This window comes from Microtus oregoni, unplaced genomic scaffold (genome assembly GCF_018167655.1).
Source record: "Microtus oregoni isolate MIOR12 unplaced genomic scaffold, Mior012 000005F_ref0000423, whole genome shotgun sequence".
Lineage (NCBI taxonomy): Eukaryota > Metazoa > Chordata > Mammalia > Rodentia > Cricetidae > Microtus > Microtus oregoni.
The window spans coordinates 4,646,174-4,666,838 of NW_024543064.1; the positions used below are offsets into that span (position 1 = coordinate 4,646,174).

Here is a 20,665-nt window from a genome sequence, read left to right on the forward strand (position 1 = left end):
CTGACAAGGGTCCAGATGGCCCACTGCAGCACCAGGAGGATTTCCTTGCCGTGTGCCCACAGGCTGGCCTGCTTCACAATGACTGTTCACCTCCAACACCATATGTTTTCTCACAGCACACTCAGCTAAAGCACAGTATCAGTACAATGACACCGTATGTGTTCTCACAGCACACACAGCTAAAGCACAGTATCAGTACAATGACACCGTATGTTTTCTCACAGCACACTCAGCTAAAGCACAGTATCAGTACAATGACACCGTATGTTTTCTCACAGCACACTCAGCTAAAGCACAGTATCAGTACAATGACACCGTATGTTTTCTCACAGCACACACAGCTAAAGCACAGTATCAGTACAATGACACCGTATGTTTTCTCACAGCACACACAGCTAAAGCACAGTATCAGTACAATGACACCGTATGTGTTCTCACAGCACACTCAGCTAAAGCACAGTATCAGTACAATGACACCGTATGTTTTCTCACAGCACACTCAGCTAAAGCACAGTATCAGTACAATGACACCGTATGTTTTCTCACAGCACACTCAGCTAAAGCACAGTATCAGTACAATGACACCGTATGTGTTCTCACAGCACACTCAGCTAAAGCACAGTATCAGTACAATGACACCGTATGTTTTCTCACAGCACACACAGCTAAAGCACAGCATCAGTTTTGCTGGAGACCCCGAGTGGGTCAGAGATTAGCCGAAGCTTCTGACTGAAAGTGTGCAGGTTCTTGTCCAAGTTCATCGACTGCCCTATAGTACAGTCACGTGAAAGTAAAAACCATTTACTTTAATCCCCACCACCAGCAACTCCAATAAATCACAAGTTTGGTTCTCTATTGCTCTGGCTGGCCTAGAACTCAAAGATCTGTCTGCCTCTGCCTCCCCAGTGCTGGAATTAAAGATGTGTGCCACCCCACTTGGCCAGTTCTGGTAGTTTTGTCTGTGTGAATGGAGTCCTAACTGCAGTGGAAAGCAAGGACTGAGGTAGGTGGGCCTTCCGTCTCTACAAGTCAAGCCACAGCCTTGCACTGCCTTTTGTCTAGCAAGCTTCTGCCGGCTTTTCATGCTGATCTAGAGCGGAGCTGTCCCGCCTGTTTTGTAAAGAGCAGAGAGTAAATCTAGGCACTCACTGGTGAAACTGAGCACTGGGCAGAACCAGGCACATTCTCTTGGGCTGCACACTGTGTGATGGCTTGCGGTTTGCCAACAGGTGTAGAGCACTTAACTGCCATCAGTGTCTAAAGACTGTGTGCAGCAGGCAGCTCCAGATCCCCGTGACTGGGTGTGAGTGTCCACAGTGAGGACACTCTTACTTTACCCCTGGACGCTGGTGACAAATAGTCCATGGGACTCCACCCAGTTTCCTGTTTCTTCAGTCAAACCAATCAGAAGAACAGACAGGCACAGACAGTCGAGAGAGAGCTCCATTCACAGTCCCATGGCCCCTGCTTCTTTCCCCCATAGTCAGCAAAGGTCTTCGGCGAGAGTCCCGTCCACAGATACTGCAGCTGACAGACTTGCAGTGGTCCTTTCTTCTCATTAATGGTTATGGATAAAAAGCCCCCTTTTTCATTTTTGAGGTAGATCCTTAGAATTTCAACAATGACTCTTTACTCACCGAAAGTCTCCCCCACAGGCAATGTGGTGGTTTGAATGAGAATGCCTACAACAGCTCGGGCAATTGAACCCTTGGTCCCTAGCTGGCTGCACTGTTTGAGGGGGAGTGGGTAGTGCAGCCTGATGGGAAGAATTTAAAGACTCAAGACTCCAGCTTGCCTCTTGGCTTCCTGCTCCAGCCAGGCCCAGCCCCTGCAGCCAGCATCTCTATGAACTCTCATGCCTCTAAAACCACAAACGAGCTCTCGTTTCTCTATGGTGCCCTGGTCGTGCTGTTTGGTTTGTATAAAGCAGCAGAGGAAGCGGTGCAGGCAGCTGAGAGCAACTCGACACTGGCCTTTTTTGCACTGGCCTCAGACAGCTCTTGTGAGGACAAGAGCAGTTACAGAATCATTGCATTATCTCAGAACCAAGACTTAGACTTTACAATTGTAGGGGGAGCAAACTGGACTGTATCAGCATTTGAAGACCCTCAGCCTGCTGCAGCCTTTAACTCAAGTCTTGCTGATAGTGACTCTGCACACACAGTAGCCTTTAGTCAGATACGCAGTCTAGGAGCAACACAGGACTCTGCTTTCCAAAGCACAGTTCTTTTTTTTTTTAATTTTTTTTATGGTTTATTTAGCTTTTATTTTATGTGCATTGGTATGAAGGTGTCAGATGCCCTGGAACTGGATTTTCAGACAGTTGTGAGCTGCCATGTGGGTGCTGGGATTTGAACCCGGGTCCTCGGGAAGAGCAGTCAGTGCTCTTAACTGCTGAGCCAACTCTCCAGCCCCCAAAGCCCAGTTCTTCATGTGACAAATTCCCAGACAGGATCAACCAGGTTCCTGTCCCTTCTACGCCACAGTCCCATTGTCCCATTTTCAGTTGCAGCCCACTTCTGCTTGTGACCCTCTCTGGCCCTCTGCCACCAAGCACCAACAAACATGCGGGCTCTAGTGGATTTCTTCCTGACTCTAACCACTTCCACAGAGCAGGCTGGAGCCACAGCAGGCTCACTCTGATGGCTGTGGTTTGTCATGGAAACCTAAACAATTACCTTAAACTTTCTATGTATTTAGTGTGCGTGCACACATGGAAGTAAGAAGACAGCTTTTGTGTATCAACTCTGTCACATGGACCCCGGGGATCAAACTGAAGCTGTCGGGACTGGCACATTCATCCCTGAGTCATCTCTTCAGCCTTATAAAACAATTTTCTTGAAAATCTTTAAAAAATAAGAGAGCAGTCAGGTATGGTGTGGTGTGGTGCGGGCGCACACCTTTAATCCAGCACTCTGGAGGCAGAGGCAGGCGGATCTCTGTGAGTTCAAGGCCAGCCTGGTCTACAGAGGGAGTTCCAGGACAGCCAGGGCTACACAGAGAAACCCTATCTTTAAAAACCAAAAAGTAAACAATGTAATCATGTTGTTAAGAAAGCATTCTGTGGGCTGGAGAGATGGCTCAGTGGTTAAGAGCATTGCCTGCTCTTCCAAAGGTCCTGAGTTCAATTCCCAGCAACCACATGGTGGCTCACAATCATCTGTAAAGGCGTCTGGCGCCCTCAACTGGCCTTCAGGCATACAGACAGAACATTGTATACATAATAAGTAAATAAATATTTAAAAAAAAAAAAAAAGAAAGCATTCTGTGACTGGAAAGTATCTGTATAGGTATTCAAATGTTTTCTGATATAGCTGAATTATGTCTCTAAGCCATTACGTGTGTGAAGACGACAGAGCCTTTCTAAGAAAGGATGCTATGCTAGTATCAGCCTGTCTGATATGGACAGAACAGAAAGGACTAGGGAACAATTTAATAATCTATGCAACTATCAATTAACAGGGTTAAAAAGAAAGCAACCTCCATCCTCAGAGAAAGTCAAGTTCTGCAAGCAGCAGGCACAGGGGTCCACACAAGCTTGTGAAAACAGCAGCAAAAGCTGCTGGGGGCTGCTAGGATAGACAAGAATCAAACCAGGCCACATGACGCCAGTACAGCACAGACCAACTCTATTCCAGGCTGCCAGTCACTAAAACCAGTGTGTGATTCGTATAAACCAGAGACCTGAACCAGGAGGGAGGGAAGTGTCCTAGGCAGAAGCAGTGCTACCGTAAGTCCATGTGAATGACCTCATGGCACACTAGTGACAGTCCCCTCCTCTACACTATGGAGGGGCCCAGGGACACATGACCCCAGCACCAAGTTTTAGCTTTCTCAGTGGGAAGTTACAGATACAAGGTTTTATCTGAAAAGACCAAACTGAAGCCAGGTAAGAGGCAGTGAGAACTGGGGACAATGGTATTCAAAGATACAGCTCCATAGGATGGATCTCCAGGAAAATTTCCCATTTCACACTGGAAATAAAGTTCTTTACACACTTACTGTCTTAAAACACAGTGCTAGAAAGAATGAGAGCTTCACTGTACCTGCTTCCTGGCTTCAGCTGGCACTGTACATATGTCTAAGACGATGTAAGAAACACAACGGTGCCTCTCATCATCCTGCACAGCTGCCGAGAGGATGTGGGTACCTCAAGAGGTGATGGCAAGGCTACCAGCGTCTTATCATTACAGGAATAGGCTGTAGCAGGGCCATCTTGACACACTGATAGTGCCCAGCCTGAACAGCAAACAGCACCCTTTCACTGCTGGACAGGACTGAGCTGCAGTCAACCACCCAATACAATGTCACCCCAAACCTCACGAGATACCATTTGCCTCCTGGGTGGGGCACAGCTCGGAATGACCTCCTGAATAGAAGGAAAAAGACACCATACAAGGTCTGACTGGGGTGATGAAGGCAGAGGGCCCCTACTTGGTGCCATCTGGATTTGCCCTCCAGAGTATAACTGCACAGGGGACCACTGTGTTAGTACTTGAGCTGTCAGGTGGTCTCCTTTCTCACTGACCCTGATAGCCAAGGGTTCAGGAAGTGTAACAAAGGGACGGTCTTCGGGAACTATGAGCTGTGCCTGTGCAAACCAAGGCTCTTGTAGCCTTCCCTCCCCAGGCTCTCATGCTTGTCCTCAGCCACAGCTCTGCTAAGCAGCACAGCTGTCACTCTCCAGGAAAAGACCGCTCTGAGATAAGCCACAAGTTTTTGCCCCACCCAGTTTTATGTTGTCAGCTGAAAAACACTGAATTATTTTCAACCTGGCCTCCCCAGTCCCTTTCCAGGTGGCGCTGGCTACCTTGGGGTTGGTTCGCTGCTGCAGTCTCCGCTCTTCCCGCTCTCTCTGGAGCCTCTCAAACTCCTCTCTGATCTCGGCTGGAGTTCTCTTTCTCTCCACCACCTGTGAGCAGAATTGAGGGAGAGAGATGAGGCCCAGGACACCCCAGAGCTGACTTTTGCTTGACACGCACAGGATAGCCGATAGCCAGGGGCCAGCAGGGCAAACCCTGGGCTCTAAAGATACTGAAGGAGTTGCACAGAGCGGCCTACCAACCCTGTGAGAAAAGCAAGGCTCTGCTGGCCTCTGGGCTCCCCCAAAACTGACATTCTTTATCTTAGTAACCCCTCAGAGGCACAGGAACCTTATAAAGAGATCTTACAGTTAGTTCTACTGAGAAATCAACTGTCAATGCAGTACACTTGGGATTCTAAACTTGGGACCTCTAGTCATGTGAGGGATGGGGCTTGTCCTCTACGACACGAGGCGCAGCTCTGAGCTGCCAGTGACGCTGTGGTCTCAGGTCCAACAACGCTGGAGGACCTAACAACAGATGACATCAAAGTCACTGGCACACCATGAGATCAAGTCTGGACAAGCCAGGATCTAGCACGGCCTTGCTTAGTCTCAGTGTACGTGACAGGAAGGTGATGCAGCTGACATTTCACAGAGGCGGAGCTTCATGGAAAGGGCGAGGCCACTGTGGACATCAGGTACCTCACCTCTGCGGCCACTGTACCACGATGACCAAGTGCACAATCCTACGCCCTCATGAGAAACGCAGAGCCTGGGAGCACAATGGAGCCCGATGCTGGGTCTCAGCCTGGAATGTGCTGCGGTAAAAACAACCTGGGTCCTTCTTCTCATGCCCACACTCTACACAAGTCCTGCACACGGCTGGTTATAGAGTCAGAACCAATTGCCAAATTAAAATGGCTGGTCCCTCCACAATGCTGATGACGCTTCCTGGGTGCAGAGACCTCCCTCTTGGCAGTCATAAGCCTCCGCCATCAGGGCTTTACCTGGCACTAATCGAGTACAGGAAGCTGGGGTGGTCCTGTGAGGGCAATCCCGGCTGTGGGCACTACAACTTTTGCTATGTGCTGGATAACCCCTGCCCTGAGCCCCCACAGAAGCCTAGTTCACCTGGGCCAGTAGGAAGACTGACTCCATTAGAGAAGCGCTGTGGAATAATCTTTGTGTATACTGTGACTGTATCGGATTGGTATAATAAAAAGCTGAAGAGCCAATCACTAGGCAGAATTTTCAAGGCAGAGAGGATGCTGGGAAAACAAGGGCAGAGAAGCCAGCCAGATAGAGAACGAGTTGAACACACACAATGGGACAGAGGTAAAAGTCACTTGGTAGAATGTAGATTAATAAATATGGGTTAAGCTATAAGAGCTAGTTACAGCCGGGCGGTGGTGGTGCACACAACTTTAATCCCAGCACGTGGGAGACAGAGGCAGGTGGATTTCAGTGAGTCTGAGGGCAGCCTGGTCTACAAAGCAAGTTCCGGGATAGTCAGGGCTACACAGAGAAACCCTATCTTGAAAAACCAAACAAACAAAAAGAACAAAACAAAACAAGAGCTAGTTAGAAACAAGCCTGAGATATCGGCCGATCTTTCATAGTTAATAAAAAGTCTCTGTGTGGTTATTTGGGAGTTGGCTGGCAGGACCGAAAAAGTCCAACTACAGGGAAGGATGGGTCAGGTGGGGGTGGGCAGTTCACCTCCAGGGAGAATGTCCACAGTTACAGTCCCTAGGCATTGTTGGGTCTGAAAAGTCTAGGATCCTAAGTCAACTTTTTTTTTTTTTTTTTTTTTTTGGTTTTTCGAGACAGGGTTTCTCTGTGGTTTTGGAGCCTGTCCTGGAACTAGCTCTTGTAGACCAGGCTGGTCTCGAACTCACAGAGATCCGCCTGCCTCTGCCTCCCAAGTGCTGGGATTAAAGGCGTGCGCCACCACCGCCCGGCCTAAGTCAACTTTTTTAAATATTCTGAAACAAGGTCTCTCTCTCTAGTCCTAACTGTCCTGGATCTTATTGTGTAGACCAGGCTGGCCTCAAACTCACAGCGACTTGCCTGACTCTGCCTCCCAAGTGCTGGGATTAAAAGCATGCACCACCACATCTGGTTTATATTAATATCTTTTTTTAAAAAGATTTATTTATTATGTATACAATGTTCCTCCTGCATGTACACTTCTATGCCAGAAGAGGGCACCAGACCCCATTACAGATGGTTATGAGCCATTATGTGGTTGCTGGGAATTGAACTCAGGACCTCTGGAAGAACAGCCAGTGTTCTTAACCTCTGAGCCATCTCTCCAGCCCTATTAATATCTTTTTTTAAAAAATTCTTTTTAAGGCTGGGCAGTGGTGGCGCACGCCTTTAATCCCAGCACTTGGGAGGCAGAGGCAGGAGGATCTCTGTGAGCTCGAGGCCAGCCTGGTCTACAAGAGCTAGTTCCAGGACAGGCTCCAAAGCTACAGAGAAACCTTGTCTCGAAAAAAACCAAATAAATAAATAACATTTAAAAAATTAAAAAAACTTTTTAATTTTTAAAATTTTGTACTATGCCAGGCGGTGGTGGTGCACGCCTTTAATCCCAGCACTCGGGAGGCAGAGGCAGGCGGATCTCTGTGAGTTCAAGGCCAGCTTGGTCTACAAGAGCTAGCTCCAGGACAGGAACCAAAAAGCTACGGAGAAACTCTGTCTCGAAAATCCAAAAATAAATAAATAAAATTTTGTTTTATGCATATGGGTGTTTTGCTTAAACGCATATCTGTATCACTTGTGGTGCCTGGTGCCAGGGAAGTCAGAAGTCAGCATCAAGTCCTCTGGAACTGGAGTCACAGATACCTGTGAGCCACCATGAAAGTGCTGTGGTTTGAACCTAGGTCCTCTGGAAGAACATCTCTCCAGCCCCAACGGTAGCATCTCATGTGGCCATAGACAACCGTCAAGGCTATCATAAGCACCACACGTTTCTATTGGCCAGACCTAGACTTTTCAGATTTTGTGAGCTTCCCACTAACATTTATTTCTCACATTGCCTTAGTTACCTCTGCTCTGTGACAGTTTGAGATCTCCTCTCATGATACATTTCTGCTTTTCACAGAGTTACCCTTCTTAGACACTCTCATAGGGGACAATGGGTAACATACAGGGCTGCAAACTGCAGGTGTATCAGGTCAAAGGATGTGCCAACGAGAGCAGTTTGCAGGCAAGTTGAATCATGTGGTTTCACTCCACCTGCCAGCCAGGATGAGTGCCGAGACCGTCTAAGCGTTCAATCTGACTTTCTCAATTCTAAGGAAAAGACAAACTTCACTTTCAACGTGGGCACTGGCGTCAACACTGCCAGCCAGCTCCAGGCGCTGACATGGCGGGAATCACCAGCTGGAGGCGGTTATTGGTTACACAACAAGTTCCAGGCCTTCTAGAGCATCCTAGCGAAACCTGCCTTTAAAAGAAAGGCCCAATTTCATTCCTAACATCCTCCATTAGACACAAGTGACGTCACAGCTGAGACCCAGGTGCTTCTGAGGCATTTCACATACTCTGGATGCACAATTACCTTCACCTTTTACCAAACAACCTAGATGTTTACTCAAGTAACAGGCTGACAGGTGACCTTCAGCCACCAAAGACCTGTATTCTGAAGACATCAGTAACACAATGAATGCCATGTCCTTCATGTGGAGAGAGCGCCACTCCCACGAGCCATCATACCTGGCTGGCTTACCTTGCGGACTTACTGGGAAATTTGTTTCATTAAAGCAGTTTGCTGAAGCTATGCACGCAAAGTTGACCGCTCACCATCTGTGACTGGCTGCCTCCTGCATAAGAGCAGCCAAGTCTGGCTTTGCGGCATGCTAGCGGGAGACACTCTGCTTTGGTGGGAGGATCCCACCACGCCAGGCGTGCCCAAACACTGCCAGGAACCAAACCCTCATCTGTGATGAGAGCCCCATAGTCAGCAGCCCTGACTACAGCCCTCAGCTCTGGAAACTAATCCAGGGGGCACACAGAGTCTGAGAAGAGTCTAGACGACTGTTTTCCATCTGGGTAAAAGGTACAAATTGCAATGAACTACTGAGATTTCCAGGAAGCTAGAGGCCTAAAACAAACACCTATGGGAGCCAGGCAGGACACATAGAGCCTGCTGCAGACAATGGCCTGATGACAGTATGGAGTGGAGGGGGACGGGACAAAGTGTGAACACAGCCTAGTTCAAAGGGCAGGGCTTCCTCAGAGCTGGCAGCTACCTCATGAAGGGACTCAGGTCCAGTGTTGCAATTCTGGCACTTCAGACAACTGTCGGATATTCACACAAACTCCCAGACAGTTCACCATGCTGCGCCCATCAGGGCATGGCTATAGGTGGATGGTGACCCATAAGCCCCCAGGGCAACCAGTCAGTCCTGCTTTCTTCCCATAAGCCCCCAGGGCAACCAGTCAGTCCTGCTTTCTTCCCATAAGCCCCCAGGGCAACCAGTCAGTCCTACTTTCTTCCCATCATACCTCAAGCCTTAGACGGGCTTCATGTTGGGGTCAGAAGGGACAGAGCATGAGGTCAACAGGAAACTGGTACCATTCGCCTGGCCACTAACGTCTGACAGGATTCCATGGGCACTCACACATCAGTCTCTGGGTAAGAACACCTACACACTCTGTAGCAGTTTGGGGTCTTACAACACAATTAATTTTCATGCTCACTTTTCTATAGAACTTTATTCTTCAGGTAACACGGAAACACAAAGAAGTGAATGGCTTGCCACACTTCTGCTATCAGGCAGGGGTAGAGCGGAAGGTGCTCTCACAGGCCCCTAGGGGACAGCCATGGTGCTGTGCTTCCTTGTGCTTCTAGCTCCTCAGGCTCAATGTCTCTTACCTCCCATCCTTCCATCTCCAGGCCTCTCTTCCCATATATGTCATAGATGGCCCTTGTTTGGGGATCGCTAAGCACTGCAATAAAAAGAAAAAAAAAATCAAGCATTTCACACAGAAAATTTCCCCTTCAGTACTGAAAACCCAGTGTACATGAGGTAAGCCTCCGCCTTCCTTTCCTTGCTAGTCTTCCTTCCCTTTTTTAAAAAAAAAATATTTATTTTATTTTATGCGCATTGGGCTTTTGCCTGCATGTCTGTCTGTGTGTAGGTGTCAGATCTTGGAGTTACAGTTGTGAGCTGCCATGTGGGTGCTGAGACTTGAACCTGGGTCCTTAGGAAAAGCAGTTGGTACTCTTAACCGCTGAGCCATCTTTCTAGCCCTTAGGAGTATCCTTTTTCTGCTGCATCCTTCCTGACGCTTTCTCCTTTCAATGGAGGGTGTTTAAAAGCTACAGATGGGAAAAGCTGGGCTTCCACAGGGCCCAGCCCACTCTGGCAGTTTGGAAGGACGGTGTTTTTTGTTTGGTTTCAGGTTTTAGTTTTCTTGAGACGTTTCTTGTATACAAGGCTGGCCTTGCGCTTATTATGTAGCTGGGGATGTCCGTAAACTCTGGCTCTACTGTTCCCACCTGCTGAGTGCTGGGACGCAGGAGCATCGTGCCCCATAAGAGCAGCCTTCTCTAACGCTCTGTTCCATAGTGTGCTCCACAGGACACTGTGCTGACAGCTGATTTACCACTAACCAACCGCAACAGCTGGTCTTGGTGTACTTCTCTTTATTTGTAAATTTTTTCTTTTTTTTTTTTAAAACTAGGGTTTCATGTAGCCCAGGCTCAAACTCAGTACACAGCCAACATCCCAATTCTGCCTCTACCCCCCAAGTCCTGGGATCATAGGTGTGAGCTCCAACATCCAGCTTTGAAAATTGTTTGAGATACATGAATATCATTCACAATACTGGTGGCCACAGCACCTAGTGAGAAGATTCCTCAACAAGGGAGAAAATTACTCCGGGCCCCAATGGACTGTGAGCAAGGATGACAGCTATCCCGGAGCTACTCCGGATTCTGTTGGGGATCTTTGCACTGCGCCTCCTCTGAGAAGGAAGAAGAGCTGACCACTGGAAAACACGGAGCCAAACTTGTTGAGCAGAGCTGGTTTACTAGGAGGTCCAGGGCTTTGCCTGCGGCTGCAGTGCTTACTTCCACAGGGAGGCAGCTTCCACTGTGATGCACACCTCCGGCAACAGCAGAATCGCTACAGCCCTTCACAGGTCAGAATACAATGGGCTTGGTCACCACCAACTCTGGTGACACCGCAGACCCCTGTCTAACATGTGCCACTGGCCATCAGAATCTAATTTCTTGGTAAAAGCTGTGAGGTAAAACATGCTATCCTGCTTGCCGCGAGGTCTTGCTGCCTCACACAGAGGCACATCACAGGGTCTGGAATGAGTAACTGATTTTTCCTAATCTATAAATCCTAAGAGTGACTTAACTTTCTTTCTTTTTTTTTTGCTTTTATTTTTAAATCATTCTAATCACTTTAAAATGCCCAACTAGGTAGCGTAAAGCTCACCGGCACTAGGAAGCCACCAATCACTCGTTGCAGAGCCTTCTACCTTCCCAGAGACAAACATATCCCAAGTTTTCTTCATTTATAGGTAAAGCCATAAATTTCAGATCCCCCACCACGCTCTACACACCAGCTTTTGTAAGCCCTTTCTTTCACCGACTGCCACAAAACCAATAAAATCACTCAGGTTAAAAAAAGGCCTTGTAGCTTCTCACAAAAAAGGGTCAAAAAAAGCAACTCTACAAGTACCAGCCCCGCCCATGGCAGACATGGGGACCAGCTGGAGCCGTAGCCTCTGTTCAGACCTGACCCGTCTCTTCATCTGGACTCTCATTTTCTTCTTCCTAGACACATATTGATTTCCAAAGCAAAATACGACTCTTTCAAAGGGCTCCGTCAGTAGGAAGCACCTAACCAAGCACCTCTTTTATACACCTCTAAGGACTCCAGCTCTGCCTTCCACAAATCAAGTCACTTAAAAATCGAACGTCTGTGCGCATGAAGCCAAGTTCTCCACCGACCTTCATAGGCCTGGTGAACAAGGTTAAACAGCCGTTCTGCCTGTGATTTGAGCTCCGGGTCCCTGTGCTTGTCCGGATGGTAGAGCATACACAGCCTCCGGTAGGCAGCCTTCAGCTCTTCAGAAGAGGCCTAAAGAAAGAGAAATTCAATTAGAGGACATCAATGGTACTGAAACACTATCATTATCAGAATCAGCCGTGGAACGGGACCTGTCAGCCACACTCCACCGCACCTGCCCTCTGCACAGGACATAATCAAGTTATGCTTTATTTCCCCAATAAGGCTTCGTTTCCACAGTTAATAAAGTGATCAATTATGTACATCAATAGCAACTGTGTTTGCTGTGCCCACTGCTACCCAAGGGAAATGAGAGCGGCTGTCTCCACCCTGGCTCGCTGTGCTGAAACACCAGACCCCTACTTGCCCCCAAACCCAAGTCAGCTAAGTCCTCCCACACCAGAGAGCACAGGGAGGGAGCACAGTCACATGCTACAGGCACAGGGGACGTCAGTGATGTCAGAGATTAATATACTAATTCTCAAGAGCCAAAGACAAGGCTATAAAAGCAACACACTCCTAAATGTGGCCTCTAACTGTGAGCATAGAAAATGTTCCATTAGGTTGGGGCAACCAGGGGGTTATACGGGGAATGCTGTACACAGAAGGTGCTTCCTGACAGACTTCTGGGGACACAGGCGTGGGCTGCAGGAATGAGGCCAGCATAAACACCTTCTCCTTGGCTAGCAGCCACCAAGAATCCCTTAGGAGTCCTCCGTAGCCCTGGGAACACTGTCTAGTTTTGCCAGTTGTTGGTCTCTCTCTGGGAAGACCTAGAATCAGCACCCAAGACCATTGTGGTCTATCACAAGTGAAGCCGAAGGAGCATCCCCCCATCTTGACAAGGGAACCATCCTGTGTGATCACTGACAATATGTAAGAGGGGCCCAAGAGGTCAGCATCTAGGTGGAAATGGGTCACCAAGGATGACCATGCCCTAGCATCATGTACTGGGATGTAGGTCTTCAAGAAGCGGTCATAGGGATGGACAGCTCAGGGGTAGTGATAGAAAACCACATGACACTAGATGAGCCATCAACAACTTTTCCCTTCCAGGACTAAGCTTCTTCCTTTTTCTTTTTTCCTCCCCACTCACAAAGATGTGAAGCTGACCTGCGCATAGCAATAATCTCAGGCATGACTTTACCCGTTTCCCACCAGCCCCACCAGGCAGGGGCTGGGAAGGTGTGCAGTGGGCACAGGGCTGGCTGGCCTGGGGCTGACCTCCCCAAAGGCCGATAAAGCAGTTACTCAGAAAAGCAGCAGCAAGATTGGAGCCTGGAGCTTGTCGGTAAGACTAGCCACAAACCCCTGCTGTCTGCTGGACAGAGACTTGGCTGTGCCACTGTTACTCTAAATCAGAAGCTGCTCCACCAGAAGAGGGCAGGCTCTCAAGACGGAGCACCCAGCTGCCTCTGAGAACTAGGGAGATTTCTGCCCTTCTGTCTCCAATCTCTTCCTCTACCTTCTCTCTGGGGTAGCCTTGGGAATGATGCTGTTCAGTAGGTCTTAGCCCACTGCCTCCCCTCCATCTCTGGCAGGTTTTCTCTTATTTACTGGGAGACTCTATGGTGACCTTCCATTTCAGTGGCTGAGAAGGCAGGCGTAGGAGTTCAAAGGCCTGGACCCAGGCTATGCCCCTTCCCAGGTCCGTGATTCTGGGCAAGGGAGCTCCTGTCAGCAGCTTTCTGCCTCAGGGTTGGTGTGACAATGCACTGAGACACCCCACAAGGGCTCACATGGTGCCTGACTCAGCCAAAACTTACAAGAGCGGCTCTTCAGAACCCATTTCCTCCCCATGAACCTGGGGACAAGGCTGTCCTGCAGCTGGTGAGACACATACCAGTTCGCTCACAGGCAAGCCTGGCAGTGCATACCATCCGACAGGAATCTCAGCTCCATTTCCAGACCACCCCCTCCCCGTCAGCACTGGGATGGTCGGAGCATCTACTGCCAAAGTGGACCTGCACCTCACCCGCCAACTGTGCTTAGATTAGATCTCAGGTCCCGTCACTGAGCCTTCTCTTGCTTCTCCCTGCCTGGGGCTCTTTCCCAGCTGCTGCTAATCACGCAACACATTTCTTGCTGCATTAACACATTATCTGAAGGAAACCCTGGTATTTGAATTACGATAGTAGATAACAGAAGATAAAACACACATCTTTCTGATAGCTTGATGCTGTGATTCAAAAGGAGCTGTTCTTTCCTAAGTCGTAGCTACACATTAGTTTCTTTCTGTGGTTTTTTTATTTCTTAAAGATTATTTATGTGTATGTGTGTATACATGTGTGTAAGGGTGGCCATGGAGGCCAGAAAAGAGCGTAAGATCTGGAGCTGGAGTTAAAGATGGCTGCAAGTCACCGACATGGCTGTTAGGAACTGAATTCTGATTCTCTGAAAGAGAAGCAAGCACTCCAACTACTGAGCCATCACTCCAGCCCTATATTTATTTGGGAAAATAAAAAAGTATTAACATGTACAGTGTTTCTATATATGGTGTGTGTGAGCATGTAGGGGTCAGAGGGTGAGTATGTAGAGTCTGTTCTCTCCTTTCACCTTTATGTGGGTTCTAGGGATCAAACTCAGGCTGTCAGGCTGTGTGGCACGTGCCATTGCCTGTCTGCTGAGCCGTCTTACCAGCTCTGTTTTCTTCAAAGTCAGGTCTTAGCATGTAGCTCAAGCGGGCCTCAACATGACCCTCATCCGCATTGTCTTATTTTAGGTCCCTCAGTACTGGGAGTGTAGATGTGAGGAACTCTGTCTGGCCTTCTTCCTGAAAACTTTAATTGCTCTTTCTCATGCCTTATAAAAGTTACCAGTACAGGATGAAATGGATTTACGTGACTCTAGGTTAAAAGACACTTCCTGGTTACTAAAGTTAAGTCAAATGTCTGGGGAGCAGGAATCTAGTCTGCAGCGCCACCTTTAATCATATTAACAAACGACTTAGAGTACTATCGATTAAGTAATGGAAATGAGAAGTTTCATTTTTAATAAATCTCACATTCAATAAAGGTTAGATTAGGCCTTTCATCACAACTGAATAGCTAAGGTCACTGGTTCGATATTTCATAAATGATAACCTTTCTCACTACTATTTAGCTCCTGACACCATTGTAGAAGGTAATGAGATCACATTAAGAAGGACACCTAAACTATACATTTATCTCAAAACTTCTACAATAAAATCCAGATGTCCCAAGATTAAAATCTGAAAGTTTTATTGCCCAGTCATCTGAAGAGAATGTTAGGTCACAAATTAAATCTCAATAGAACTTTTAATAAGATTTCTATTCCTAGGCTCTAAAGCTAAAAAGAAGAGGAAGAGGAAGAAGAGGAAGACTTCTGTTCTTGTGTGCGTGTGCACAGTGCCCACAGCAGCCAGAAGAGATGCAGCTCCCTTGAAGCTGGAGCTATGGGTGGTTGTGAGCTGCCAACACGGGTGCTAGGAATTAAACTTGGGGCCTCTGCAAGAGCGGCAAGCACTCTTAATTGCTGAGCCATTTGTTCAGGCCTTCAACAGATTTTAAAAGATAAACACGACACAAAGAATCATTCCTACCAGACAGCATGAAATTAGAAGCCTATTACAGGCTGGGCAGTGGTGGAGCACACCTTTAATCCCAGCATCTGGGAGGCAGAGGCAGGAAAATCTCTGAGTTTGAAGACAGTCTGGTCTACAGAGTAAGTTCCTGAACAGCCAGGGCTACACAGAGAAACCCTGTCTCAAAAAACCAAACAAAACAAATCAACCAACCAAGCAAAAAACAACAACAAAGAAAGAAGTCTATGACAGAAGGAGACCAGAAACCCCCAAATCTGCGGCTATTAAACAACACACTGCTCAGCCATCAGGGACCAAAGAAGAAAGTGCGAGCAGGTTAAATACTTAAAACACAGAAGATAAAGCACAGCATGCCAAAACCTATAGAATGAAACCAAGGCAGAGCTGTGGGGAAGTTTGTAACCACAAACCACCGCAATAAAGCCAGGAAGTAAGGTGGGACAGGTGGCTCACCAGGTTCAGATCCCAGCATTTATGTGACCCTCGCGTAGCCTCTGGGAGAGCACATGGGTCCATTCACACATGTGCACACTCACTGTACCGCCATAACTACTAACTAGCCAAAGAAGCTAGCCTTGGCAGAAGTTCAAGGATAGCCTGGTAGACTTAACAAGTTCTACCAAGCTAGGATTATACAGACTGACAATAAGCCAGGTCTGGGCTGCAGCTCGGCAGGGCAGAACATGTCAGCACACACAGTTCTGGGCGTGGGCCCCAGCACCAAAAGTAGCAGCATCGACTACGAAATGTGTCCGGTCAGTACCCAGCTCTACCACTTATGCTGTAAGCATGTCTCCAAAGGCTCATGTGCTGGAAGCTCGGTCCCCACAGCTGATGCTAAGAGACTGGCCAGCTGCTCTAGCTTCCTGTCGTCGCCCTCACAGGCTCCACATGTTTCAATGCCCTTCGACATTACAGCTTTACCAGAGACAAGTGTAAGCGGCTTTTATGCCTCTGCATCTTCTCAAATGTCAAGCGCAACCTTTTGTTCTTTATAAAGTCCGCAACCGCAAGTATTTTGCTATGGCAGCAGAAAATAGACTAACACAAGAACTAAATAAAGAAAAAGCTTTTAAAAAATGAAATCATAAACAGACAACTGCAACAACTAGAAAGGAGATGGACCCTGAAATCAAAGTCGTCCCCGCTTGACGTGGGATTCCCCGCTGTATGTCATGAATATGTTTTATTACCACTTGTTAATAAAGAAGCTGCTTTGGCCTATAGCAGGCTGGAAGAGATGTATAGAGAGAGTAGGCAGAGTCGGAGAGATGCCACACAGTGCCGAAGGAGATGGTTGCCAGAACCTTACCCGGTAAGCCGCAGCCTCATGGTGAATAATAGAAACGGGTTATTTTAAGCTATAAGAGCTAGTTAATAAGAAGCCTGAGCTAATAGGCCAAACAGTGTTGTAATTAATAAAATTTTTGTGTGATTATTTGTGTCTCGGCAGCCAGAAACCGAATGAGCAGTGTCCACTTACGCCTCCCCCCACAATTTGGTTTTTCAAAACAAGGTTTCTTTGTGTAACTCTGGCTGCTTCAAACTCACAGAGACCTTCCTGCCTCAGCCTCCCGAGTGCTGGGATTAAAGGTGTGCCCCCACCTCCTAGAAATCAAGGCCCCTTAACAGGCAGGTAGGAGGCCTGCCATAAATTCTGAGACAGCCTGGGTTATATAGTGAGTTTTAGGCCAACCTGAGCTACAAGGTGAAAAGACCAAACAGACTCCCCAAACAAATGAACAAAACTCACACAACAAAGAAGGGCCCTGAAATTACAGGTCAACTCTTTCATACATTTTCTTCTCAACATTTTTTAAAAATTGAAGAGGAAAGCACACTTAAAGACTCTGTAAGGTGGTATTCCAAGCCAAGGCCGTCTCCAAAGAGAGCCCCGTATCCTGGGTGGGCAGCAGCGCTCGTCAGCTCTGAGCACAAAGACACTAAAGGAGAAAGGGCAGAGCTGAGACTTGGCTCCGTGGTGAAGGCACCTGCTGTACAAGCCTGGACACAGCGCCTGATGTCTGCAGCCACTGCAGGTCGAAGAGAATCAGCTCTGGAGGGTTACCCTGACCTCCACATGTGCCTGTGAGAGGGATGCAAGCATGAATGCACAGACACACACACACCAAACACACACAGTTTGATTGAGGGCTTCACCTCAGCTCATTGGCACCCCTTTATCCAAAGTCTAGAATGTTTGGTCGGAAGCATCACCTCAGCTCCCTAACACCCCTTTATACAAAAGTCTGGATTGTTTGCCTGGGGGCTTCACCCCAGCTCCTGGCATAAGAACCCTTCCCTGGGAGTTGCCTCAGTCCAAACTCCACCTCTGAGAAAACCCACCAAATGGCGACTCCTCCCCAGGGAAGACCACTCCCACAGGCTACTTAAACTGCCCCCCAGAGAATAAACATGTGGTCTCCGGGTTTCCTGTGGTCTCCCTTTCTCTCTCTCTTGCCCTCTCCATGTTTCCCAGGGCCACCCGGGAGCACTGCATTAAAAATGGGCGTCTTTAATTCGGTCTGATTCGGTGTGACTGGGATTATTTGCGTCAGCAGAGAGGCTCCACACAGCACACCTCTAAGATCTGGAACAAGGCATGGATGTCTTCCAGTCAAACGACTGAAAGTGCTGGCTAGAGCAAGATGTCAGAATGCAGACACTCAGAAAGGAAACAGCTGGCTTGGGATGACATGTCCCTACATATGGAATATCCCCCAATTTAAACAGAGACACATGACCTGTTACAACTAGAACACAGTTTAGTACAGTAACAGGATACACAAAACCCATTGCATTTCCACTGATGAACAAGGAATAGCCTAAGAAAGGAATAAGTAACACAAAATGAAAGAGACCACGGTAAGGGACAGAGAACATCAGCCACCAACACAAGCTACTACAGATGGAGCACACGCCCTATCAACACAAAGGGTCACACTGTATAGTCCAGGCTGGCCTCAAACCTCAAAGGCTTCTCCCTTCTGAGTCCATGCATGCAGATTCACACGCATGGAGCACATCTACAAGCCAAGAGCCACTGTCTGGAGTTCATTCTCTGCTCGCACAATGTGGAAGTGGGGAAATCAAAAGCAGGCTGTCAGGCTCAACAAGAGTCTTTCTCATTAGGCCATCCCAGCAGCACTGAAATGGTTTTCCATCTTTATTGTTTAATATTTTTTTTGAGATACTTGAATATCTGAGGCTCAATGTGATATATGTCGTTACTACTCATGACAGCCTAGTATTAATGACATGGTCTTGTACACACCAAACAGGCATCAGGAAGTGTAGTCCTATACCACGTGTGCCAGACTGTGGGAACCCACAGACAGGGATCAGTTCCACCTTGACTAAAGGTCAGAGTTCAGACCTACTGTTGCTCCTTCAAGGTTCTATGACAGGCGGTGTGAGCTCAGCTGTGGCTACGTGGTGCTTTAGGTACTAAGAAGGTGATTGCTTTGCTCCTTCTATCACGGTAAAGAAGTTCCTTGCCTTCTTACCTTCCTCCCCACCTTTGGACTGGGCATATAAAGAACACGAGAAATAAATGCGAGGCGAATCTCAGGACTTACTGGATGCCCTTCCGACTCTATCAGTTTTTTCTTGTCTCTTTCTTAGTCCTCACGTTTTCCTCCAAACACGGACACGAATAAGTGAGGCTGGGTGGGACCTGGTAGTTGACATCTCCAGATGCAGGACGCGGCACCAGACAGAGCCAATAACCTTTGGAGCAAGGTACTTACAATGGCCATACTTATGCTCTTGATTCAAACCTGCCAAGACTGATCAGAGCGTGCTCAGCATGGCCAGTCACTCTTCAACCATATGACACTTAAGAACAGTGCTGCCCTCTCTGAAGCCGGTATCCCCACTAAATTGGCACAGTTTACGTAATCACCACAAATGAACACTTCCCGCCCCCCACCTGTATGTTCCACGAGAGTCTGACGGGGAAAACAGAAACAAACAAATACGCACAGCTAGTAGAGGCCTACACACTGGAAAAATGGCCCTAAAGGAGGAAGCTGATCTGGGAGCTAATGAACAATTCCAGACAGGAGCTGCGGCCTGGAGAAAGGGGCCACATCTCACTGTGTCACTGCTGGGAAGAAGCCTGTAGCTAACACGGTGGGCGGGCTTAAACTCCCCCCCCCCCCCGTAAGACACCCTACTCTATAGCCTGATCCCTCCCCACCATGCGGAGACCATGTGCCTGCTCAAGGCAGCTTTCTCTTCCTTTCCTTCTTCCTTTCACCAGCCTGGGTAACCAGGCACTAGGATCCGCCTTGGTGAGGTTCCACATTCTAACCAGGCAGAGGGAACCATCCTAAGCAGTCGGATGGTGCGGACCTGCTGCCTGGGGTCTGTGAAGGAGCCTGTCAAGCAGAAGATGGACGGCAAGGGACTAGCTTCTACACACTGCAGAATGCAGCTGTGCATGGCCAACAAGAGAAACAGCGTGCAAAGCCCTACACCACGAGAAACTTGTTTTCCTTTACAGACATCATTACTGGTTCTGGTGCGGAAGATGACAAACAGGCAACCTTTCTCACGGCAATAAAGAACCCGTGAGGAGACAATCAATACCTGCCAGACGGAAAGGCCAAACCTGCAGTGGAGAGCTGCATCTCCTCCTCTAGGTGCCTCCACAGCCTGCAGCAGGATGCCCAGGCCTCACAGCTTCGGAGCCAGAGCATCTCTGGGTGTGAGCCTGCCCTTTCCCTCTGACTCTAGACAAGCTTCAGAAGTGAAAGCATGGATTTACCAAAACAAAGATGAAGAAATTCCTTCTGGCAGCCAGTTCCTTCAGAGCAGCGGTTCTCAACCTGTGGGTCTAGACCCCTCCACAGGAATTACATATCAGATATTTACATTATGATTCATAACAGTGCCAACATCATAGCTATGACGCAGCATTTTACGGTTGGGGTCATCACAACATGAACTATATACTAAGGGGTCGAAGCATTATGAAGGCTGAGAGGCTGAACCTGCAACTCGTGCCTCACTCCAGAATGGGGTACTGGGGGCTGCAGAGATGGCCTGGCAGATGCAGCACTTGCTGCACAGGTGGGAGTGAGACCAGAGTAGAGCTAGATCCTCACACCATAGAAGGCACAGGTGGGTGTGGCAGCCTGTTTGAAAGCCTAGTACTCAGGAGAGACAGGACACCTGAGTCAGCAAGCTCCGGGGTCAATAACCAACACCAACAACACACCCTCATACACAGGCAAAACAAAATTCCAAGCAGGA

The 20,665-nt window shown here is 48.2% G+C and overlaps 1 protein-coding gene across 1 annotated transcript in view; it reads right to left on the bottom strand.

Moving 5' to 3' along the window:
- LOC121448666 (dnaJ homolog subfamily C member 11) overlaps positions 1 to 20,665 on the bottom strand; it is a 52,109-nt gene that overhangs the window by 20,548 nt on the left and 10,896 nt on the right. Inside the window, exons 2-4 of the mRNA XM_041652833.1 lie at positions 11,784 to 11,913; positions 9,690 to 9,763; positions 4,811 to 4,912 (exon numbers count right to left, since the gene is read on the bottom strand). Of these exons, the coding sequence (XP_041508767.1) occupies positions 4,811 to 4,912; positions 9,690 to 9,763; positions 11,784 to 11,913 (306 nt within the window). The remainder of the gene's footprint in view (positions 1 to 4,810; positions 4,913 to 9,689; positions 9,764 to 11,783; positions 11,914 to 20,665) is intronic.